Source organism: Bos grunniens, chromosome 10 (assembly GCF_055505025.1).
Source record: "Bos grunniens cultivar Pamir isolate PY7600 chromosome 10, Bosgru_T2T1.0, whole genome shotgun sequence".
NCBI classification, from domain to species: Eukaryota; Metazoa; Chordata; class Mammalia; order Artiodactyla; family Bovidae; genus Bos; species Bos grunniens.
Window position 1 is genome coordinate 21485089 of NC_141174.1, and position 22041 is coordinate 21507129.

Consider the following 22041-nt stretch of genomic DNA (forward strand, 5'->3'; position numbering starts at 1 on the left):
TGTCTTTCTTCTTCTTTTTTTAACTAAAGTGCAGTCATGCTTGAAGCCTCATTTCAGGGATCACCTCCTTCAGAACGCCTCCCTGAATCCCCGAGTTGGCTCGGTGCCCTGCTTGTGTTCGGCAGCACTCAGCCCACACCTTCGCTGGTGATAGTAGGAGTGCCTGTGTGTGCATCTCTCCACCCCTGCTCAGTGGTGCCTTGGAGGGAAAACCCGGTATCATAGTTTATTTTGTCCAGCGACCTCTAGGACAGGCCTGGCAAATCACAGGCACTTGTTAATGTTTGTCCAACTGAACTGATAGAAGGAGAATATTTGGGTGGGAGATGGCCTTGGGCGATCAGGACACCTCAGGAAACCTGGGGAGCAGTCAACTCAACCAAATGGTTGGCTCTCCTGTGAGAGTACGTAGGGCAGCCAGATTGCTTCTAAGACCACAGAAGACTGGAAGCTGACTGGGGCTCGTGGGTGTTCTGCAACAAATTGGGACATCCTCGTAAGGTGGAGTGATTGGGACCATCAACTTTATGTCATCTCTATGTGAGCTCTGGTTCTGCTACTTCTTTGCTTTATACTTGGAGTAAATGACTCAAATGACTTAACTAAGACTCAGTTTCCCAAAATGTAAAATAGGGATTAAAATAGTACTGATCTCTAACAACAACTAATAGTGTTGTTATGAAGATGAAATAATACATTCAAACTTTATGCACACAATATCTGCTTTTAAGCATTATTTACTGTCACTAATATCTTTCTTGTTTCGGGCAGTTCTGGGGATCTCAAGCTGGGTCACCTCCATGAGTATGGCTTAGGACTGATTAAGAGCCTTCTGGAAACATCAAAGATCAGTTGGGTCTCTAAGGGAGTGCAGTGAACCACCCAGGAGGTAGGGATCTGTCTCAATCTGTGTCTGGGGCTGGAGTTATGGCAAAAAATGACCATTGGCTTGTTCATCAGAGACATCCCCTCTCCCTCTAACTTCTCAGGCAGAAACCATCTCCTGGCAGAGCTGGAGAGAACAACTAGGCATCCCCCGGTGGTTTTTCACCTTCAGTTCTAACAACTTAGTGCAGACAATCCCTAACCACTTTCTTGCCTTGTTTTCTTTTATTGGTTCCTTCAGTTCATCTGTTGTCTCAGGGAACAGTCTTTCTAAACTGACCTCTGATTATGACCATGTGATAGCACAGTCCCCATAAAAACCTGTTGCCACAAGTGTCTGTGGGACAGAATAAAGACCATGATCCTCCTTAATTGTCCCGGTGGGTATGAGCAGTCGGAGTCCTCGTCCCCCGTCGATCAGGAAAACACTACTACCTGAGTGTCCCCTGTCCCCTACTGCAGCAGGCCAGCCTCTTCCCTAACCTGTGGGTAGCCCACCCCTTTGGGCTTGGCCAGTTGTGCAGCTGCCACTGCCTGTCACCACGCTGGCTATTGATCAAAGAGCTGCTCCAGCTGTGCCCACCAGCTGTCTCCTCCTGCGTGGGGCTCATCAGAATTCACAAAATATTGGGTTTTCAGAGATCAAGGCAAGAAGCCAAGATCCATGTCTGTCCACAATTCTCCAGGTAGGTGAGTGCTAACCCTAAGAATAGGGTCTCTGTGCACATCGCAGGCTATGGGGGCATTTTCAGTCTTTGAATATGGATGCCGATCACCTTCAGCCTCTCTGCTCCTCTACAGTCGATGTCATAGCCTTTTCTCCCCCAAGTGAGGTCAAAGCCCCAAGCACCTGCTGGGGTGACCCCTGGTACCTGGACTAGTGGGGATTATGGGCCTCAGCAGTTGGCTCCCGTTCTGAGGAATACAAAACCAAGTTAATCCACAGAGCCCTTTGGGAGGAGGGCCTTCAGGATTATCATATGCACCAGGGTGTGTCCCAGGGGGAACTTCTCTTTGAGTACAAGCCTTGGCAATTGAAAGAGGTCCTAAGTAGCCTCTAAAATCTAGTGTGGATTTGTCTACGAGACCTATTTTTTTCTAAATGGCTACGATTCAGATTGTAAAATGACTTTTAAGAAGGCTGATTTCTGAGTGTGTTAGTCTGCTCAGGCTGCCCTAACAAAATACCATAGACTGAGTGGTTTAAACAACGGAGATTTGTCAGGAGGCTGGGATTCCAAAATCAAGATACTGACAATTTGATTTCTGGAAAGAGGTCTCTCCCAGGCTTGCAGATGACTGCTTTCTCCCTATGTCCTCACAAAATGGAGCGCTCTCTCTTTTTCTCTCTCTTGTCTTCTTAAATGCCAACAAGCCTATTGGATTAGAACCCCACTCTTATGACTTCATTTAGCCTTAATTACCTCCTAACAGTTCTATCTCCAAGTAGAGTCACATCGTGGATTAGGGCTTCAACATAGGAATTGGCAGGGGGATTGTACAATTCCGTCCATAGCAGTGAGGAAGCTTCCCTACTGCCACATTTATTTATTCCAAAACATACATTTACTGAGCACCTACGAACTACCTACTAAGGATACCATGATAAACAGAATAGGCATAGTCTTTGCCTTTTTGTCATAGCTTAATGGATGAGTTAGTCATCAATCATATAATCCCACAAATACCTATGTAATTTCAAAATTTTGTAAGTGCCATGAAAAAAATTAAAGGAAAGGAGTTGACCATTTTAGGGTGAAGGAAAGTTTTTGTGAGAAAGTGACATTCAAGCTGAGAGCTAAAGCATTGTTACAAGTGGGGGTGCAAAGAAGAAATGATATTTTTGGTCATGGGTCATGTTATGGGCAAAGGTCCTGAGGTGGAAAATAAGATGGTGTACTCCAGGACCTGATGGAAAGGCCATCACTGCAGAAATGCAGTGAGAGGGACAGTGGCAAGAGATGAGGGGGACGAGGAAGAAGGTAGCTCGCGCGAGGCTCAGCAGGTCATGGTGAGGATGCAGGTCTTTATATTGAAAGTGAGGGGGAACAGGATGCTTGGGGCTGGTGCACTGGGATGACCCAGAGGGACGGTATGGGGAGGGAGGCAGGAGGGGGTTTCAGGATTGGGAACACATGTACACCCATGGCTGATTCATGTTGATGTATGGCAAAACCAATACAATATTGTAAAGTAGTTAGCCTCTAATTAAAATAAATAAATTTAAATTTTAAAAAAAAAGGAAGAAAAAAAAAAGAAAGAAAGTGAGGGGGAAATGCCGAAAGGCTTCAAATAGGGGAGAAGGAGCATAGGCTTTTTTTGTTTTGTTTTGTTTTAAGATGACTATGGCTATAAGAGAAGATGGAATAGAAAAAGGTCAGAGTTGGAGTGAGTTCAGTGAGGAGGTGACTGAGTAAATTCATCAGGTGAAAAGTCATGGGCCGTGATGGTGGTGAGAGAGATGGGGAGGAAAGTTGATGGAACTCTGTGTTGGACTGGAGAGAGACAGGCTCGCAAACAGGCAGCGGTTTCCAGGCTGAGAAACGGGGTGGATGGAAGTGCTATTTTCTGAGATGGGAACAGCAGGGAAGGAGGAGGAGCAAGTAGAGAATAGCAGCATTCTTCCATTACTAACAGTACTCCTACATGCTTGTAACAGAGGTGGAAACACGGGCAAGTTGTTTCTCTTTAAGGCATTCAGTAGTTATTTGCAGTCTCGTTCCATCTGAATGAGACAATGGGTAGAAAGATAACTGTAGTTTCAGCTGAATTTCTTCCATTCTTCTGAACTCATGTTCACCTTTTAGTGTCTTGAGGTCAGCAGAGGAGGCTGAATTTCACCCTGAAATCTTGCCTACAGATTAAAAAAACTTATTTAGAATCACTTGCCTGTTGTTTCTAGTGCTTCCTACCACTTGGCCCTTGCAGTGTTTGGGTTTCAAGTTCGAGTGGCTGACTGACCTTCATCTCCCCGTAACTGGATGCCTAAACTCTTTCATAAGCCTGTCTTGCTGGAGGGCTAAGGACTGTTATGGACTGGGCCTTGGGCACCACTTACAGGGCTTCGGTTTAGCTACATGACAGGTAGTATTCACTACAGAATCAATTCTCTTGATTTCTCAAGCAATCTCAGAATTACAACTTGCCTCCCTAAATTTTCATCTGGGGAAGGAGTTTTTCCCAACTGGGCTCAACTGCACACAAAGCAGGGTGTTCCATTTGCAGGGGAGTAGTCCAGGATAACAGTTCAATTCAGCATGTACTCCTGTAAACTTATGTTTTGCAAGATTCTTGAGTATGATGACAGTCTGGTAAGGAAGGCTGAAAACCCTAGAAACAGTAGAAGTGGGGATGAAGATTCCTGTTATACTTGGCCAATTTAACTTAATTCTTGAGAACTCTCACAGATAACAAAAGGGTTGGGAGGCAGGACTAAAGGGGTATCAGTTAAATTTCCATTACCAATATTCCCAGCTATTTTAAGCCATTTTTCTACTGACTCTACCAGATGGTCCTAAGGACAGAGCAGCTATTTGAGCCTCCCAGTGACATCTATTTTTCCAAGTGAGAGACTGCCCCATATGTTAGTACAATATGTCACTCAAGATGAAGCATCAGTTTTTATTGGTGGGAACCTGCCATTTGTTGTCCTCCTATTTAAAAAAAAAAAATTTTATTTTTTATTGGGGGTATAGCTGATTAATAATGTGATAGTTTCAGGTGAACAGCGAAGGGACTCAGCCATACATATAAGGTATCCATTCTCCCCCAAGCTGTCTCCTTTTCTTCATGCCTTTTCCTGCCTCTCTGATCTCTTCTAGGTCTCTGGCCTGTCAGGAGGACCATTGGTGTTGCAGTGGAAGCCGGCGGCTAAGTCTTGTGTATGGCGTGGTTAAGGCTGCAGCCTCTCACCTCTGCCTTCCTCCATTTTGGGCTGATTACCTTTGTGCTCTTCCTGAATGGTCTTCGGGCAGAGGCTGGTGGCTCAGGGGATGTGCCCAGCACAGGGCAGAACAATGAGTCCTGTACAGGGTCATCGGACTGCAAGGAGGGTGTCATCCTGCCAATCTGGTACCCGGAGAACCCTTCCCTTGGAGACAAGATTGCGAGGGTCATTGTCTATTTTGTGGCCCTGATATACATGTTCCTCGGGGTGTCCATCATTGCTGATCGCTTCATGGCATCTATTGAAGTCATCACTTCTCAAGAGAGAGAGGTGACTATCAAAAAGCCCAATGGAGAGACCAGCACAACCACCATTAGGGTCTGGAATGAAACTGTCTCCAACCTGACCCTTATGGCCCTGGGTTCCTCTGCTCCTGAGATCCTCCTGTCTTTAATTGAGGTGTGTGGTCATGGGTTCATTGCTGGTGATCTGGGACCTTCTACCATTGTCGGCAGCGCAGCCTTCAATATGTTCATTATCATTGGTATCTGCGTCTACGTGATCCCCGATGGAGAGACTCGCAAGATCAAGCACCTACGAGTCTTCTTTGTCACTGCTGCTTGGAGCATCTTTGCCTACATCTGGCTCTATATGATCCTGGCTGTCTTCTCTCCTGGTGTGGTCCAGGTTTGGGAAGGCCTCCTCACTCTCTTCTTCTTTCCAGTGTGTGTCCTTCTGGCCTGGGTGGCAGATAAGCGACTGCTCTTCTACAAATACATGCACAAAAAGTACCGCACAGATAAACACCGAGGAATCATCATAGAGACTGAGGGTGACCACCCCAAGGGCATTGAGATGGATGGGAAAATGATGAATTCCCACTTCCTTGATGGGCACCTGGTGCCCCTGGAAGGGAAGGAAGTGGATGAGTCCCGAAGGGAGATGATACGGATTCTCAAGGATCTGAAGCAAAAACACCCAGAGAAGGACTTAGATCAGCTGGTCGAGATGGCTAACTACTATGCTCTCTCCCATCAGCAGAAGAGCCGCGCCTTCTACCGGATCCAGGCCACCCGTATGATGACTGGCGCGGGCAATATCCTGAAGAAGCATGCAGCAGAACAAGCCAAAAAGACCTCTAGCATGAGCGAGGTGCATGCCGATGAGCCGGAGGACTTTGTCTCCAAGGTCTTCTTTGACCCGTGCTCTTACCAGTGCCTGGAGAACTGTGGGGCTGTGCTCCTGACAGTGGTGAGGAAAGGCGGGGACACGTCCAAGACCCTGTATGTGGACTACAAAACAGAGGATGGTTCTGCCAATGCAGGGGCTGACTATGAGTTCACAGAGGGTACTGTGGTTCTAAAGCCTGGAGAGACCCAGAAGGAGTTCTCTGTGGGCATCATCGATGATGACATTTTTGAGGAGGATGAACACTTCTTTGTGAGGCTGAGCAACGTTCGCATGGAGGAGGAGCAGCCTGAGGAGGGGATGTCTCCCAGAGCACTCAATAGTCCTCCCTTACCTCGGGCTGTCCTGGTGTCCCCTTGTGTGGCCACAGTCACCATCTTGGATGATGACCACGCGGGCATCTTCACTTTTGAATGTGACACTATTCATGTCAGTGAAAGCATTGGTGTCATGGAGGTCAAGGTTCTGCGGACATCAGGTGCCCGGGGCACAGTCATCGTCCCCTTTAGGACAGTAGAAGGGACCGCCAAGGGTGGTGGTGAGGATTTTGAAGACATATATGGGGAGTTGGAATTCAAGAACGATGAAACCGTGTAAGTAACCCTTCCATAGTCCATCTGCCTCCATCCCTTGTCACCCCCTTCTCTCTTGCCCCATGCTTTAAAACTTTTCCTTATACTCATGTTAATGTCAAACTTTGGTTCCATCACAGGTATGCAAGATCAGCAGACACTCCTGCCAGGTTCTGCTTCCAAAATCTCCTTCAGTTTTCTCTCTTTAAATTGTTTTCGGGCAAGGAATGCCGTGCAGGATCTAAGCACACAGGACCTAAGAACGTTTTGTCCACTGAAACTCAAAATGATAACTGGTGGGGGTGTGGGATGATGGAAGTTCTGCTGTCAGATTTGGGGAGAGTCTTGTGATGAAGCAAGATCTAGGAGACTGCTTGGGTCTCTCCTTCCTCCTCTTCTCAGGCCAAGGGCTTACATGAGCTTTGAAGGCAGTCCTTTCCATTCTGAATCAGTGATAGTCCAAGCTGGACATCCTCAAGAACGTGAGTGGCATTGGCTTATGTTTTTCCAGTACCATAATGCAGTTGTATTATATAAGCAGATTTCAGGCACCTCTCCTTCATCTGGAAATTGCAAAATTGATTGAAACTTGGCAGTCTCTTTAAGCATCAATAGGCTTATTTTATGGTGTGAGGCTTGCCCAATCTAGGTGAAATGAATCAATATGGCTTGAGTCCTGGAGGTATCTTAGAGAAGCAGAGCTCCCAGGGCAGTGGCCACCAGTCTTTAGTCACAGGTCTAAGCTCTAGAATCTGGCTAAGCAGTGGAGGAGAAGCCTCTTAGGAATTGTGGGAAAAAATACATCTTCTGTGTGGTCATCTCTTTTCACAGTCCAGAGTTCTCCTAAAACACTTCCCAGGTCACTGGCCCATTTAACCCTTCAGACACTGTGGGTCTTACGTTTCTATTGCCTCTGTCACTCTGAGGCCTCTCTGCATTGAAACGTCTTGTACTGGGTGTTCTGTCCTGTTCTCGGATGGATATCTCTAAAGAATAAAGCAGACTGACTCTGCCCAGGAGACCAGACTTTCTAGGGTTGCCAAGAAGGAAGGGGATGAGAAAGGGGAACCTTGTCTCAGAATTGCTGCTCATATCCACAAGCAATTAGCAGTAGCAGGGGAAGATAGGAGGAACCAAAGGGACACATGTAGGAAGTGGGAGATGTCAAACTGCTCCAAGAACCTGCTAAAAACACTTTCAATGGGAAATGAAAGCTCTCATCTGTAAAGTGGGAAGAGCAATACTTTCCTTGCCTCGAGGTGGGCTCTTTTTTGCAGTTCCTCCCAGCTCTAGAATCTTCTGAAAAATAGACATAGGCGCTCAGTGTAGGTCATAACCGCACCAGCCAGATGGAACGGGGGGATACTGTCCCCTGAAATGAAATAGCCATTGACAGATTGATTTATTAGAGCCCTGTTTAGTTATTTTGCGGGAAAGGATAATCTCTTTTTAGCATTAATAAAAACCTGTGCCTTTCTAGAGAATACGCTCCCTTTCGGTGTGCTCTGGGGAGGATGCTTATACATACAAATGAAGGCCCTCACGGCGAGGAAAACCCCTATGAAATTTCATGCGTATTTATGGCAATGTCAGTAGATAAATTACTGTCAGGCACTAAATGACATCAGCATTGGCCATAACTGGAGAGACTTGCGGTCCCTCCCATTCAGTACCAATTTGCTGAGGGCACCAAAGAGTAGTATTTTGAGAGATCAGAAGTTGGGATCCCAATTTCTTCACCTCATTAGCAATCAACTGTGCGCCTGGGATCTCCAAATATGACTAAACCCTCCTCAAGCTGTCTTCAGCTTGATTACTGTCTTGGTGTAAATGAGCCTCATGAATGATCACTTCTGGGTAATATTGGTTATACATATGTATGAACTTCTACACGTTTGAGATGCTGGCCCAGGTATTCTAAGGTTTCCCATCTTTTCCTTTGCATTATTTTTTTAGACTTCAGTAGAATTTAGACTACCCTCTTGGCCTTCTTCACTGCAGAAGAATGAGTCCAAAACCTGCTAATCTATTATCACAAAAGGAGGCCTACTTTTGATACTTTAAATTGTAATTTTACAGCTAGAGACAGTATGATACAGCAAGAAAACCATGGGCTCTAAGTATAGTACTCTGTGGATTAGGATTCTGACTCTAGTACTGATTTAACCACATTGGGGAAATTTGATTAATTTATGAGATTTTTTTCCCCATTGATAAAAAGGAGATCATAATGTCACTCTAGCAGGTCTATTATAATGATTCATGATACTGTATGCAATATTCCCTGTACATGATATGTACTCAGTAAACAAACTCATTAATAGTAATACTGATGAATTAACACTAGTCTTCAGAAGACACCACTGAGGTAATCAGGTTACTTGATTTTCTGTGTCACCCTAATTAATAAGCATGCTAGTTTTTTGGTTACCATGAAGGATACTATTCTAAACTCATAAAATGTTGGAGCAAGAAAGGACCTTAGAATATCATCTAGATATTCTAGAGTAGTGTTTCTCAAATTTTAATGTGCTTGTGAACCAGCCAGGCATCTTGCTAAAATGCAGATTATGACTTCCAATATCTAAAGTAGGGCTTGAGATTCTTCATTTCTAACAAGCTCCAGATGCTTCTGCTTCCCAGGGCTGAAAGGCCCTAAAGCTCTTGACCAAACCATGAAGCCTAGGAAGGAAAGCGGCTTTTCAGATGAGTTGCATGACTGGATCATGAATGCTTGCTTTCCAGTGTCAGTGTTCAACTCCATCTTAGCTCGAGTCTAGCTCTTAGCCGAGACCCTGCTAACTGCAGGAACAGTCTGAACCCTGAAATTGAAACCTTCGAGGGACTCAGACAGAAGCTGTGTGATGCCTGGAACAATTTCCCTCTCTGCGCCTTCTCTCTCCGTGTAGCTTTGTTTTCCCACCAAGCCCAGTGGCACCGTCACTTCTGCCCTCACCACAATGCTCTGAATCTTCAGAACGAAGCCAGGCCTATGTCCGTGAATTCATTCATTTGGTTTTATGCTTTGCTTCTTCAAACGTGTCCTCAGCACCATGGTAGGATGGAAGAACGAGCTCTGGTGTCTGACAAACAGGTGTGAATCCATCGAGCATCAGCTGTTTAACTTTAACAAGTCATTTCAGCTTCTGAGTCCCAGCGATTTTGTTGCAATGCTAGGAACAATAATACCTATCCTTCGAGATTATGATTAGTACCACATACAGATAGTAAGAAAATGCATGTTAGCGGAGTGCCTAAGTGCATCAAAAGTGCTCAGTCACTCAACGGACATTTATTAAATATCTGCTACATCCTAGGTACATTACTAGTACTGGAGAGAAATAAGTGACCAAGATAAGGTGGCATTTTAACTCCCAAGGATCTTATTCTCCAGTGGAGAGGATACAAGGTATACAGACAAATCAAAACAGGTGGGAGAAGTATAGTTTGAGATTAGCTCAATAAAAGGGGAATGAAAGCTTCTCCTTCTGTGTGTGACACCACTAAAGTTTTAAAGTCACCTTCATTAAAGATATAGTAGTGAAGTAGGTGAAGTGTGGGGGTGGGTACATAATTACTTTAAACCCACGTTACAATAAACTCGTGATATTTGAGAAGGATACTACTGACATCTTTGTGGTCTGGAAGAATCCTGGTAGTTTGTGACTACTACTGTAGCACATCCTGGGGATTATGGCCTCCGAGCCACCTGCACATTAATCTCACTCACTGAACACGTGACTCACTCCTGTACACCAGACTCACAGAGCGCCTCTGCAAAAATAAGATTATTACAGCTCATTGACCTTTGGGGTCTCTGGGAATAGCCAAAGCCTCAGATGTCAAATATGCAAATGGCAAGATCTACTCTAATTAAATAGAGTGGGCCTCCTTCAAAGAAGAATGGAGTGTAAGCTGTACCCCACATTTCCCAAGCAAATACAGAATGTTGAAACTGGAAGGTATCTGTCCTCCCAGTTTTACAAATTATGAAATGTGAGAATCTGAGATGCAAAGCAACTTGTCCAAGATCACACAGATAGATATGATAGAAAGTTGGACTTTAGAAAGGACTTTTTTGGATGCTGCTGATTTAATGTCTCCCCCGAAACCCACTCCAGTGTGCTTGCCTGGAGAATCCCAGGGGCGGGGGAGCCTGGTGGGCTGCCGTCTCTGGGGTCGCAGAGTCAGACACGACTGAAGTGACTTAGCAGCAGCAGCAGCCTCCCCATTTGGACTTTTCCATTTTATTTTTATCCATCAAAATGTTAACTTTGGAAAGAATATGGAAATTTATGGGCGAAAGATGCCCTGGAAGGACACATCCAGGAGTGTTTTTGTGAGTAATGTCTTAACTACTACTAATAATATATTATGGACTATTTTTAATCTTTTGATTCACCTTGAAACTGTTAAGGAAGGAAAATATTGAACTCATAGAAAAAAATTTTAGAAGGTTTATCTTAGTGATCTCTTGCTGAAAAAAGTGACAAGTGTAGCTGAGACATCTCTTGGTGATGGTTAACTTCAGGCTAGACCTTGTTCCATGAAACAGTGCAGTATTTTTTTCAGAATTATGCAGGCCATTCTCTTCCAGGGGTGCTTTCTCTGTAAAGTTTTAGCCAAAGGCATCTTCCCATCAAAACCTATACAAATAAGGAATTACCCAGGATCCAATTTTCACATTCTCCAACTTGACTAAACACAGTCGGGTTTTTTGCTTTTTCTTTGGCTCAGCAGAGTAATAGGATAGTTTTTGTCTAGTCGCAGAGGAAGATAAGGGCCTTCCTAGGTAGCACTAGTGGTAAAGAACCCTCCTGCCAATGCAGAAGACATAAGAGATGCGAGTTCAATCCCTGGGTTGGGAAGATCCCCTGGAGGAGGATATGGCCACCCACTCCATGGGATTCTTGCCTCGAGAATCCCACGGACAGAGGAGCCTAGCGGGCTACAGTCCACAGAGTCGCAAAGAGTTGGATATGACTGAAGCGACTTAGCATGCACGCATGCATAGAGGAGGATCATTTGTTTCTAGAATGTCCTTTCTGCACTTGAGAAAAATCAGAAGCTGCACGCTTAGCACGGGCAGAAGTGCAGTGGAGGTAGAGATATTTCCCCCTTAGCTGGAATCCTTTTCTTTCTCCTTTCTTCAGCCTGCAGTGCTGATTTCCAGTAATATGCTCTCTTTGTAGTTGTAGGTAAACAGTCCATCCACAGAGCCATGGCTTCATGGAACTCACAGTGGAGCTATGTCCTTGACTCAGAGTGATCCTGAAGACAGGAATCCTTGTTTAAGTGAATTGTTAAATGGGGAAGGGGAGTTTAACAGAATAGTGGAACATTTCAGATAGGGTTGTTCAACTACAATTTCCTCTCTTTGGGACACAAAGGAATGATTAGAGGCTATGTGGACTCTTCAGCAGAACTTTGGATGTTGTGCCCAGAAAGGTCCCAGGTCTTGGTAAATTTTTTTTTCTTTTCTTAATTAGTAAAATTGCCCAAGAATGTCAAGGAGTGACATATTCCAACTTCAGGATCCATAAAGCATGCCAAATATACTTAAACCTTATATATCCATAAGGATCGCCAGCAAGTCCAGAGCCTTCCTGGTTTATTTGTTTTAGGGTCTAAGGGTGCAGCATCCTTGGCAGTACTGGATCGGGCAGCACTCTCTCTGCTTGACTTGGTCAGGGACCATAGGTAACAGAGCATTCAGTGTGCCTGCCCTGGGTCTTCTCACTTTGGTCTGCCCTCTGGTATGAGAAAATTCGGGGTGTGCAGAGTTGGAGACTCCACCAAGGAGAATGTCAGGTTGGGTTTGAGGAGAAAGGCACAACTGTGGTTGGAGATGGTCACATGACCAGCCAATCAGAAAATGAAATGGTCTCAGCCTCAAAGCAGGCTCCCCTGAGCATTTTGCAATGATGCTAGTTGGGGCTTTAGGCAATAATAAAGGAATAACAATAAAGATCCTGCCATGGGCCTTGCTTCGTTTGTCTCAACTCTTCTGGCTCTTCAGGTCAAAGTTTTCTCATTCACTCACAAGCGTGATAAAAAGGGATACTTGGGGAAAGTGAGATGGGTGAGTGGGGAGGACTCTTCCTTGTCGTCCAGCTTTCATCAACTTTCCAGCTGTGTTTGGGTCGTGCGTGAGCACTCATTCCTTCCCCATCCTTGGGCTGTGCCCCCATCAACTCTGCTAGGAAGAGAGTAGAATTTAGTGCTACGGTCTTCAGTTTATTCAAGGTGTTTATTTTCTTGTCCTTTTAAAAGAGAAACTAACCTGTGCTTCCAGAACCAATCAGAAGTCCTAGTGTAGAGCAGTGTGTAACTAATAGTTGGAGAGAGAGAACTCCTTGACCTACACACAGAGCAAAATCCCTGTATTTAAATTCTGCACCATCCAGAAGCATCTTGTAGGAATCATGTGCTTTGAGGATTTTGCTAAAAGGCCATGAAGGAAAGCACTAGGTAAACATTTGTAGCTGATGTGATAGTTATCATTCATAGGAATTACAGTCCCACCCTACCATCGCCACATACACAAATAGGAAGTTATCTGGCTAAGTAGAGAAGAAGATAAAGTTGAAGTAAAATTTATTCATTATGGAAAAATCTGTTTCTCTAAAATTGAGTCATCACTTGGTGAGTGTATATATTTGAGTTCGGTTTTCAATGTGGCAGCATGCTGACCCTTACTAGTGAAGGGTCGGCATGGCATGGACACAGCCTGGTTAACCTGCTCTTGCCTGAGCCCAGTTCACTTACCATTTGGTGATAAGGATTCATGAAGAACCAGTTAGTTATAATGCAGACAACTCTTTAACATGGATACTTTAGTTGGTACTTTCAAAATGAGTGACATCTTGATAGTAGCTTCCTATTCAGAATATGGCTGTGGAGCAAGTTATGGATTAGAGATGATGAATTCTGCCATTTCTTTGCAGTAGTCCATCTTTTTCCAGAGCCCTTGGTCTTGATTGGTCTGCCTTTTGGTTTCCTTCTTGTGTGTCCTGTGTGATTTCTCCTTGGGACCCTCCTGACCCCCTGACCCTCTCTTTCTGAGCTGCAGTCATGGAAGGTGTACCATACCACCATCCCTAGGGCTAAGCCTGGACCTGACTGCAGACACTTTACGTGTTCACTCCGTTTCCCTGCTTGCACCTCCCTTTTGGCTTGGCTGCTTTCTCTTGCACATGCTCTCTTCTGGACATCCTCGGCTGCACCCTTCTTTCTTTACCGTCTGTGCTCCAGGGGCCGCTGATGCTCAGGCCATGTTTGCTGCTCCTGCTCGAGCTCAGTGACTTCCTTCTCACGCCCTTTAGTCCCATCTCCCGTCTTACTCTTATTCTATTCCCTACATCTGCCTCGTTCACACTCTTGGCTTCTGTGTTTGGACCGCCTTCTGTCTACTGTCTAATCTGTGATTTCTTTGAGTGACCAAGAGTGTGCTGTGGGTATCCCTCAAGAAAGCCTGGCATTTGGATAGAAAGAACTAGCCTCATGATAGTACCAAGAAGATTGATATCTCCCAGGAAACAGACCACTCACTCTGGTGCTCTTTTTTTTTTTTGCCTTCACCACATAGTATTTGACTTTTAAGACTAGAAGGTTGAATTGTAAGGATCCAGCATAGGCTGGAACTGGTATCAGAAAGGCATCAGGGTCTTAGGGACCACCTTCTCTGTCTAACATGCTCCCTCTCAGCCACATGGTCTCTGTCTCCTGGCATCTCTGCCCTCTCTGTGGTCTTCTCCCTTATCACTTCAATGAAACCTCACGGCCCAACAGCCCTATTTCCTACCTGAAAAGATCTTTCTATTCTTCTATCTCAGATTCTCAGATTCTCAGGGGAGGGACTCTCTTGTTTCCCTCCCCCACCTCCACCCTTCCCCATCCCTCAAGTTAACTCTGTCAAAGGCCACTGGCCAGATAGGTATTGGTTACCCTGGGTTAAGACATGTTTCCATGTCCATCCCCAACTTGATGCTTAATCTGCCATAGTTGGGTGGTGGGGTGGGAAAATGAAGCTGCCCAGGGGTCTTGATGGTGAGCTAACGAAGCAATTGTGTCTCTAAGTGATGGACAGTGTCACTTAGAAGGAAGTCCTGGGCAAAACAGTCTTCTGTCACCTCAAAACTGACACAGTATGTAAGGCTTGCTGTACCCCTGCTGCTGCTGCTGCTGCTGCTGCTGCTGCTAAGTCACTTCAGTCGTGTCCGACTCTGTGTGACCCCATAGACGACAGCCCACCAGGCTCCTCCGTCCCTGGAATTCTCCAGGCAAGAACACTGGAGTGGGTTGCCATTTCTTTCTCCAATTCATGAAAGTGGAAAGTGAAAGTGAAGTCGCTCAGTCTTGTCCGACTCTTCTTGACCCCATGGACTGCAGCCTACCAGGCTCCTCCATCCACGGGATTTTCCAGGCAAGAGTACTGGGGTGGGGTGCCATTGCCTTTTCCAGCCGTACCCCTGAGAGAGTGCTGATTTTACAGTGATCAGCGCTGGTGCGGTAGGCTGGAGAACAGGAGAAACAGCCACCTCTGGAACCCTCAGCACTACTATAGCCCAGCCGACCACGGACTCGGCAGCCGAAATTAAACGGGCTTCTGCCCAGACCGACAGAAAGCATTCCTAGTGGGTGATGCTCGGTGGCACAAGGCTCCAGGCCACCGGGTCGTTCCTCCCGCTTTGCCCTTTTCTGGTCCGTCATCTCCAGGAGATGAGCGTCAGAAGATACCCTGCCGTCATTTCCAGGTGCACTCGGTTTGGGTCCTGAGTCACTGTCCCAGCCTCTTCCTGGGTTCGGATTTCCAGAGCAGCCTGTATTCCCTACCAGGACAGAAAGCATCCCCGCCACGGATAGAATGACAGCCTCTCCCTTCCCACCCTCCCCTGCTAGACAGCTGGTCTGCTGGACTTAGCACAAGCCAGCGGGCACCCCCACCCCCTTATCTTTGCAGCTGAAACTTGATGCCTCCCCAGGAACTCCCCGGAAGCCACTGTATTCTCATCTCCAGGTGGCACAGAGCGCGACTCTGCCAGGTGCCCATGCCCCAGGGCACATGGCTGGGTGTAATGTAGGACTCTCTTCTGGGTCAGTTCCAGTCAATCCGTCGTGGCTGTCCAGGGAGCCATCTTGGAAAGGGTTTTTGAGGCTGTGTCTGGACTCAGCTGTGGATGTGAGAAGAAAAGCCAAATATCTGCCAACTCTAGTCCTGGGATGAGAGATGAGAAGAGCTTCATGGGATAAAGTAGGAGTCTCCATTTCACTGAGGTGCATTAGCATGAACTTGTCACTGTCTCTCCAATCCTGGGCCAGTCCTAGGGGAAAGCCTCGGTGAATCGCTCTCTTCTTCCTCCTGAATCCACAGGGACTTAAATCCCCACTGGACCCATGATGCAGGTAACCTTATCGGACCAGAATCTTCCAGAGTCCTTGCTAACATAGTGGGCTTTGTAAACCAGACCATGGGTTCCCAGCCAGCTTCCCATAACAGGCCATTTTAATTATCTACCCCTCCTTGTGGGACCCCAGGTTTTAGAAAATTCTTAGCTGACAATTAATTAGGTTTCCTTTTTTTTTTTTTCATAAACCACAGCAAAAGTTAACTAGTGTCACAACAATGAGTTAATACAGTTCAGCCAAAGTAGACAGAAATGTTATTTTAGTTAACCCGTGGACTGTTGGAAGAATATATACTTTCTATTTTGAGGACTGGGGAGAGAGTAGAATGAAGACAGCCACGAACTCACTTTCAAAGGAACAAATCGATATAAAATACTTTGAAAATATTAGGCACTAATTGTTTAAAGTTGTTTTGAAGAGGGTGATCCCCTGGGGAGATCGGAATATGCTGGAGAATACATCAGAATATAGGACACAGTGTTGATTTTCTAGGCTTCCGCATTGTTTAGACCTTTGGGAAAGATTACTGTTGTGGCTGTTATGTTTTTACATAATAAGACTTCTAATATTTATATAGAAATAAAAATTGCACTTTTAATATTATCAATGTCTTCGGATGAGTTAACTGAATTTAAGAAATGTTAATTTACCTTAGGACACAAAGTGTTTAAGGGTCAGTGTCCAAACCTAGACCTTCTGCTTATAAATCACATATTCTTTCAACTACGTTACATATTTTAGCACCAGAATAAGGTCAGGAAGTTGAAAGCAGCAGACTTTATTCTCATATAGAAAGAGTTAAGAGGACATCTCTTCCTTAACAGCAAGAGTTGGCTGTCCTTTAATTCAGGGGCAACTGGGCCCAGGGAATTTGGCAAGGGCCAAATAGACTCCTTAATGCTCAGCTCAGAAATCTGGACTCATCACTCTTGGCTGTTGTCTCAGACCCACCCTTGCCCGGGCGGGTACACAGGGGATCCTTGTCTGGCCACTTCACCATCAGGAATATACACAGCTGACGCTTTGGCTTGCTGCAGGCAAGGCTGGCTCAGGAACATGTGTTCAGATTGAGGGGGCCCCCTTTGAGGTTGTGACCCTGGTGTCTGGGTCTGGGTCACAAAGACGAAGGGTTAGAGGAGGAGGAGGATAGTCAGCCCGCAGCCCTCAGAGAACATATGAGAGCCCTCCCTCCAGAGAGGAGCTGGGGAGGGGGTGCCAGTCTCTCAGGGTACAGTCAGCAGACATTCATGGAGCTCATACAGTGGGCTGAGCACTGTGAGAAGAGGCACCACCCCTGTCTTCAGGGAGTCCCAGGCAGGCGGGGAAAGGGAGTGCGTGTGAGCATTGCTGTGAAAGAGGGAGCCCTGAGCCTCAGCCACACAGGGACTCCTCCTGCCTTTTGTCACAATTTATCGTCATTATTACTTATTTGGCAATGTCGGGTCTTAGTGGCAGCACCCGGGATCTCTCATTGCGATGCGGGGAGCTCTAGTTGTGGCGCTCCAGCTCAGTAGTTGTGGCATGTGGGCTTGGTAGTTGCTTGGAGCTTGCAGACTCCAGAGCATGTGGGGTTCAGTAGTTGCAGCTCGCAAGCTTTCTAGTTGTGGCACATGGGCTCAGTTGCTCTGAGGTGTGTGGGATCTTAGTTCCCCGAATAGGAATTGAACCCTCGTCCCCTGCCTTGCAAGGTGGATTCTTAACCACTCGACCACCAGGGAAGTCTCCTTTTGTCGTGATTCAGTTTGGAGTCATTAAAGGTGACTTGCACACCTCCTCCTCTAGTCCACTTAGAAGAACTTGTTAGGAAGAAGGGCGGGTTGGCTGCGGCTTGTGGGGCGTGCGTAGATAAAAGTAGAAGTTGAATTCAGGAGTAAATGGTCCCACAGCAGGCTGCGTCCTCAGATCAGAGCAGCACTTGGTTCTCTTTCATCACACATCCTAGGGGCACAAAAGATGCTTGTTAAATGAATGAATGAACGAACAGAGGCCTGGTCCTCTGGCTCTCTACCACCTCCTGGTTGCAACAAGCTGGGGAGATATGGGATTTGAACGCACTTCTCAGGTATGAGCTCCAGGGATGCCCACCATCCCCCACTCTCCGTGCTTCCTCCTCTTCTCTCCCGGGGTCTGCGAGACCACCGAGATTCCCCAGAGCCCTCTCTACTTCAGGCATCCCAGCTCCTCCCAAGCCCAACCCCTCCCAGCACCAGCTCCACAGAAGGTCTGCTCCTGGACTATTCCGCTACCTCTGAGCACAGGCTGCCTTTGATGCTCAGGAGACACCCTGTAATTCAATTAGGAGCTCCCTCCAGGGAGCATGTCATTATGTCCTGTCTGGGCCTTGTAATGACAGCCCCCCGCCACTGCGCAGGGAGCTGCCCGGCTCAGCTGTCCAGAAACATTTCCCTGGAAGGGAACTAATCTACTTAGACCAGATTGGATGCAGTTCCACACAGCACCTCCCTGAAGGCCTCAGAAATCAGTCCCCACTAGCAGAAAGGACTGCCTTAGGGGAGCCTGAGGGTTAGCTCTGCTCTGCTCTTTGCCGTGAGCCCCCGACCCCCACCCCTGGGATTGTTCTTGGCTGAATGGAGGCTGAGAGAGCTCCATCTCAGCCAGAGCCCCTGGGTGACCCCTAGCCCTCGTGGAGCTTAGAAGGGAGACGAAAGGAGACTGAAGGAATTTGCCTCTTTTCCATGTAAGTTTGGGGAAAGAGGGTGCAGGGTGAATTGAATCCTTGGTGTGGTACCTGGATAGTGTTGCACTTTGAAGGGGAAGCGGTCTGGGCTGTTTTGAGCTATGGGGGAAGTTGCCTTCTTCTCTGCATGACTTAACTTTTGTCCGTTGGACTTGATTTCTGTTTTAGATGCAAGGGTTCGGCCTCAGTTGGGCATGGACGCTGCTCAGGTTGGTCTGTCTCCTCCATCTCCCCACCCATATCAAGGTTTACCTGAGACTTTCCCTTGAGGAACCCAAATCCTCTCCTTGCTGTTATGTGGGATCAGCCAAAAATGCCGCTGGCAAGCTATGCGGGGTTAAATAGAGTCCCCTGCTCCCTGCTCCCAAATCCATGTCTACCCATAACCTCAGAATGTGACCTTATTTGGAAATAGAGTCTTTGCAGATTTCATTAGTTACAGTGAGTTATGCTCAGGTAGGGTGGGCCTTAGAGCCTATGACTAGCATCAACATAATGAGGCCGTGTGACAATGGAGATAAAAGTTGCAGAGTGATGCCATCTGCAGACCCAGGGATGCCAAGGATTGCTGGCAAATACCAGAAGCTAGGAGAGAAGCATGGACTAGATGCCCCTCAGAACCTCTGAGGAAGGAATCAACTCTGCCAACACCTTGATTTCAGGCTTCTGGCTTCCAGACCTGTGAAAGAAAAAATTTCTGTTTCCTTAAGCCACCAAGTTTGTGGTAGTGTGTTACAGAAGCTGCAGGACACTAATACCCAAGCCTTGCGTAATGTTTGGTCTGGACTTCAGTGAGTCAGTGAGGAGTGTCACACGGATGGTCAAAGGGCTGCTGGTGAGAAGAGCATTGCCCGTGGGGTTAACCATCCTCAGGACACTGACCCACAGCTTCTGAGGGGGATGGAGACCAGAGCTCATTTAGCAACTTTGTTATGTATGGATTGTAATTGTAAACCTTTCCATTCCTGCTTGCAAGTTAGATGAGAGTTCAAAAAAATAATCTGGCCCCTTTCTCTAAGCCACACTCCCCCCCATCAGACAGATGTTTTAATGGTCTTCCCTTTTATCTGCCAATATTCTTAGTCCTGATCCATTGATGATTATTATATATATATGTATATATATATACATACATTCACTTTGTCATATTTTTATTGAAGTATACTTGATTTGGGCTTCCCAGTGGGCTTCCAGATTTGGGCTCAGTGGTCAAGAATCCACCTGCCAATGCAGGAAATGTAGGAGATGCAGGTTCAACCTCTGGGTTGAGAAAATCCCCTGGAGGAGGAAATGGCAACCCACTCCAGTATTCCTGCCTGGAGAATCCCGTGAACAGAGGAGCCTGGCGGGCAGCAGTCCATAGTGTCGCAAAGAGTCTGACACTTCTGAGCAACTGAGCATGCGCGCGTACTGATTTACAATGTGTGTTAATTTTTGCTATACAGCTAAGTGATTCAGTTATACATATATACACATTTTAAGAATATATATTCTTTTCCATTACAGTTTATCATAGGCTATTAAATACAGTTCTCTGTGCTATACAGTAGGACCTTGTTGTTTATCCAGTCTATATATAAAAGCTTACATCTGCTAACAACAAACACCTACTCTATCCCTTTCTCAACCCCCAGCCTTGGCAGCCATCAGTCTTCTGTGTCCATGATTCTGTTTCTGTTTCATAGATAGGTTCATTTGTGTTATATTTTAGATTCCACGTATAAGTGATATCATGCGATCTTTGTCTTTGTCTGACTTCCTTCACTTAGTAGGATAATCTCTAGTCCATCCATGTTGGTACAGTGGCATTATTTCATTCTTTGTTTGGCTGAGTGATATTCCATTGTGCCACGTCTTCTCTATCCATTCATCTGTTGGTGAACATTCAGGTTGTTTCCGTGTCTTGGCTATTGTGAATAGTGCTGCTATGAACATTGGAATTGTCTGTTTGAATTGTAGTTTTATTTGGATATATGCCCAGGAGTGGGATTGCTGGATCATACAGCAGTTCTCTTTTTCGTTTTGTCATGAACCTCCACTGATGGTTCTGAACTGCATAGAGGCTCCATGAACTGCCTGCCCACTTCTCCTTTTCCACCCTTGTGACTGGGGAGGCACAACAAGGGCCCATTCTCCAGGCACTCTTTCCCATTGGTGTTCCCTACTGCTTTGGAACCAGTCCTGAGAGCCAGGTGTGTTATCTGCTTGTCCTAAAATGCAGATGTTACCTGCCTCCCTCTGCAAAGCAAGGTGGGCCTAGCTGGGGAACAAATGGAAATGCCACAGACAGTCTGACAGCAGGTGAGCCATGGCTGTCTGTGACGAAAGGAAGGCGGCCCTGATACATGGGAAGGGGGCATTGAATGAGTGCTGGGAACTGGAGGACAGAATTTGGGTTTATCATTTGCACCGTGAATTACCAAGGACAGAAGTGGGAGAACAGCGATGTGGGTAAAGCCCATACAGTGGAGGGTAACAGAGCAGAGGCTTCCCTCATAGCTCAATTGGTAAAGAATCTGCCTGCAATGCAGGAGGCCCTGGGTAGGGAAGATCCCCTGGAGAAGGGATAGGCTACCAACTCCAGTATTCTTGGGCTTCCCTTGTGGCTTAGCTGGTAAAGAATCTGCCTGCGATGCGGGAGACCTCAGTTTGATCCCTGGGTTGGGAAGAGTCCCTGGAGAAGGGAAAGGCTACCCACTCCAGTATTCTGGCCTGGAGAATTCCTTGGGGTCCCAAAGGGTTGGACACAACTGAGCGACTTTCATTTTCAACGGAGCAGGGTGATGAAATACAAGGAGAGAGTGTCACACGGACCAAATTGGAACCCCAGCTCAGCTACTTATTGGTGAAGGGATCCAGGGAGAGTTAACTGGCCTTTCACTTCCTCATCTATATACATGGATAACAATAGTGCCTACCTCCTAGGCTTGTTGTCAGGATTGAACACGACTATAAAGCATGTAACATAGTGCTGAGTCTCAGTGACTCACCAGATGTATTATGTGCCAGTTTGTCATTAAGGAGTTAAAGAATCTCTGCCGTGACCTGTGGGCCAGCCATCTTCTCAGGCAGTTTTCCCCATCAGTAATTATATGCCCCACCTGAGCCTAAGGGGAGTTTGGGGGAAGAGACCATTGATCTAAAGATAGAAAGCCAAGGAGTCTTGTCTGGAGGAAGGCAGAGGAAAGTTTCGTTATCCAGGCTTTCTTTGACGACATCAGGGAACATGTCAGTGTTCTCTCCAAGGAGAGAGCAGCCCCAGGCCCGGGTACAAGGTGACCTTGGAGTGGATTCTTCTGCATCCTGATGTGGACCTTATTGCATTTGTTTGGGAGATGAAGGGAAAGAAGGAAGATGGAGAGAGAAAGGAAATAAAAGGAGAGGGAGGAAGAAGGGCTGGGAGG

General features: G+C 46.4%; 1 protein-coding gene across 7 annotated transcripts in view; it reads left to right on the forward strand.

The window, feature by feature from the left end:
• Positions 1-22041, forward strand: part of SLC8A3 (solute carrier family 8 member A3) — a 168107-nt gene that overhangs the window by 19695 nt on the left and 126371 nt on the right. For all 7 annotated transcript variants that reach the window (XR_015134093.1, XR_015134092.1, XR_015134094.1 and 4 more), the window contains exon 2: positions 4707-6552. Coding sequence is in view for 4 of the 7 variants with exons in the window: in XM_086320004.1 (XP_086176130.1) it covers positions 4769-6552 (1784 nt within the window). In the remaining 3 variants the exon portion in view is untranslated. The remainder of the gene's footprint in view (positions 1-4706; positions 6553-22041) is intronic.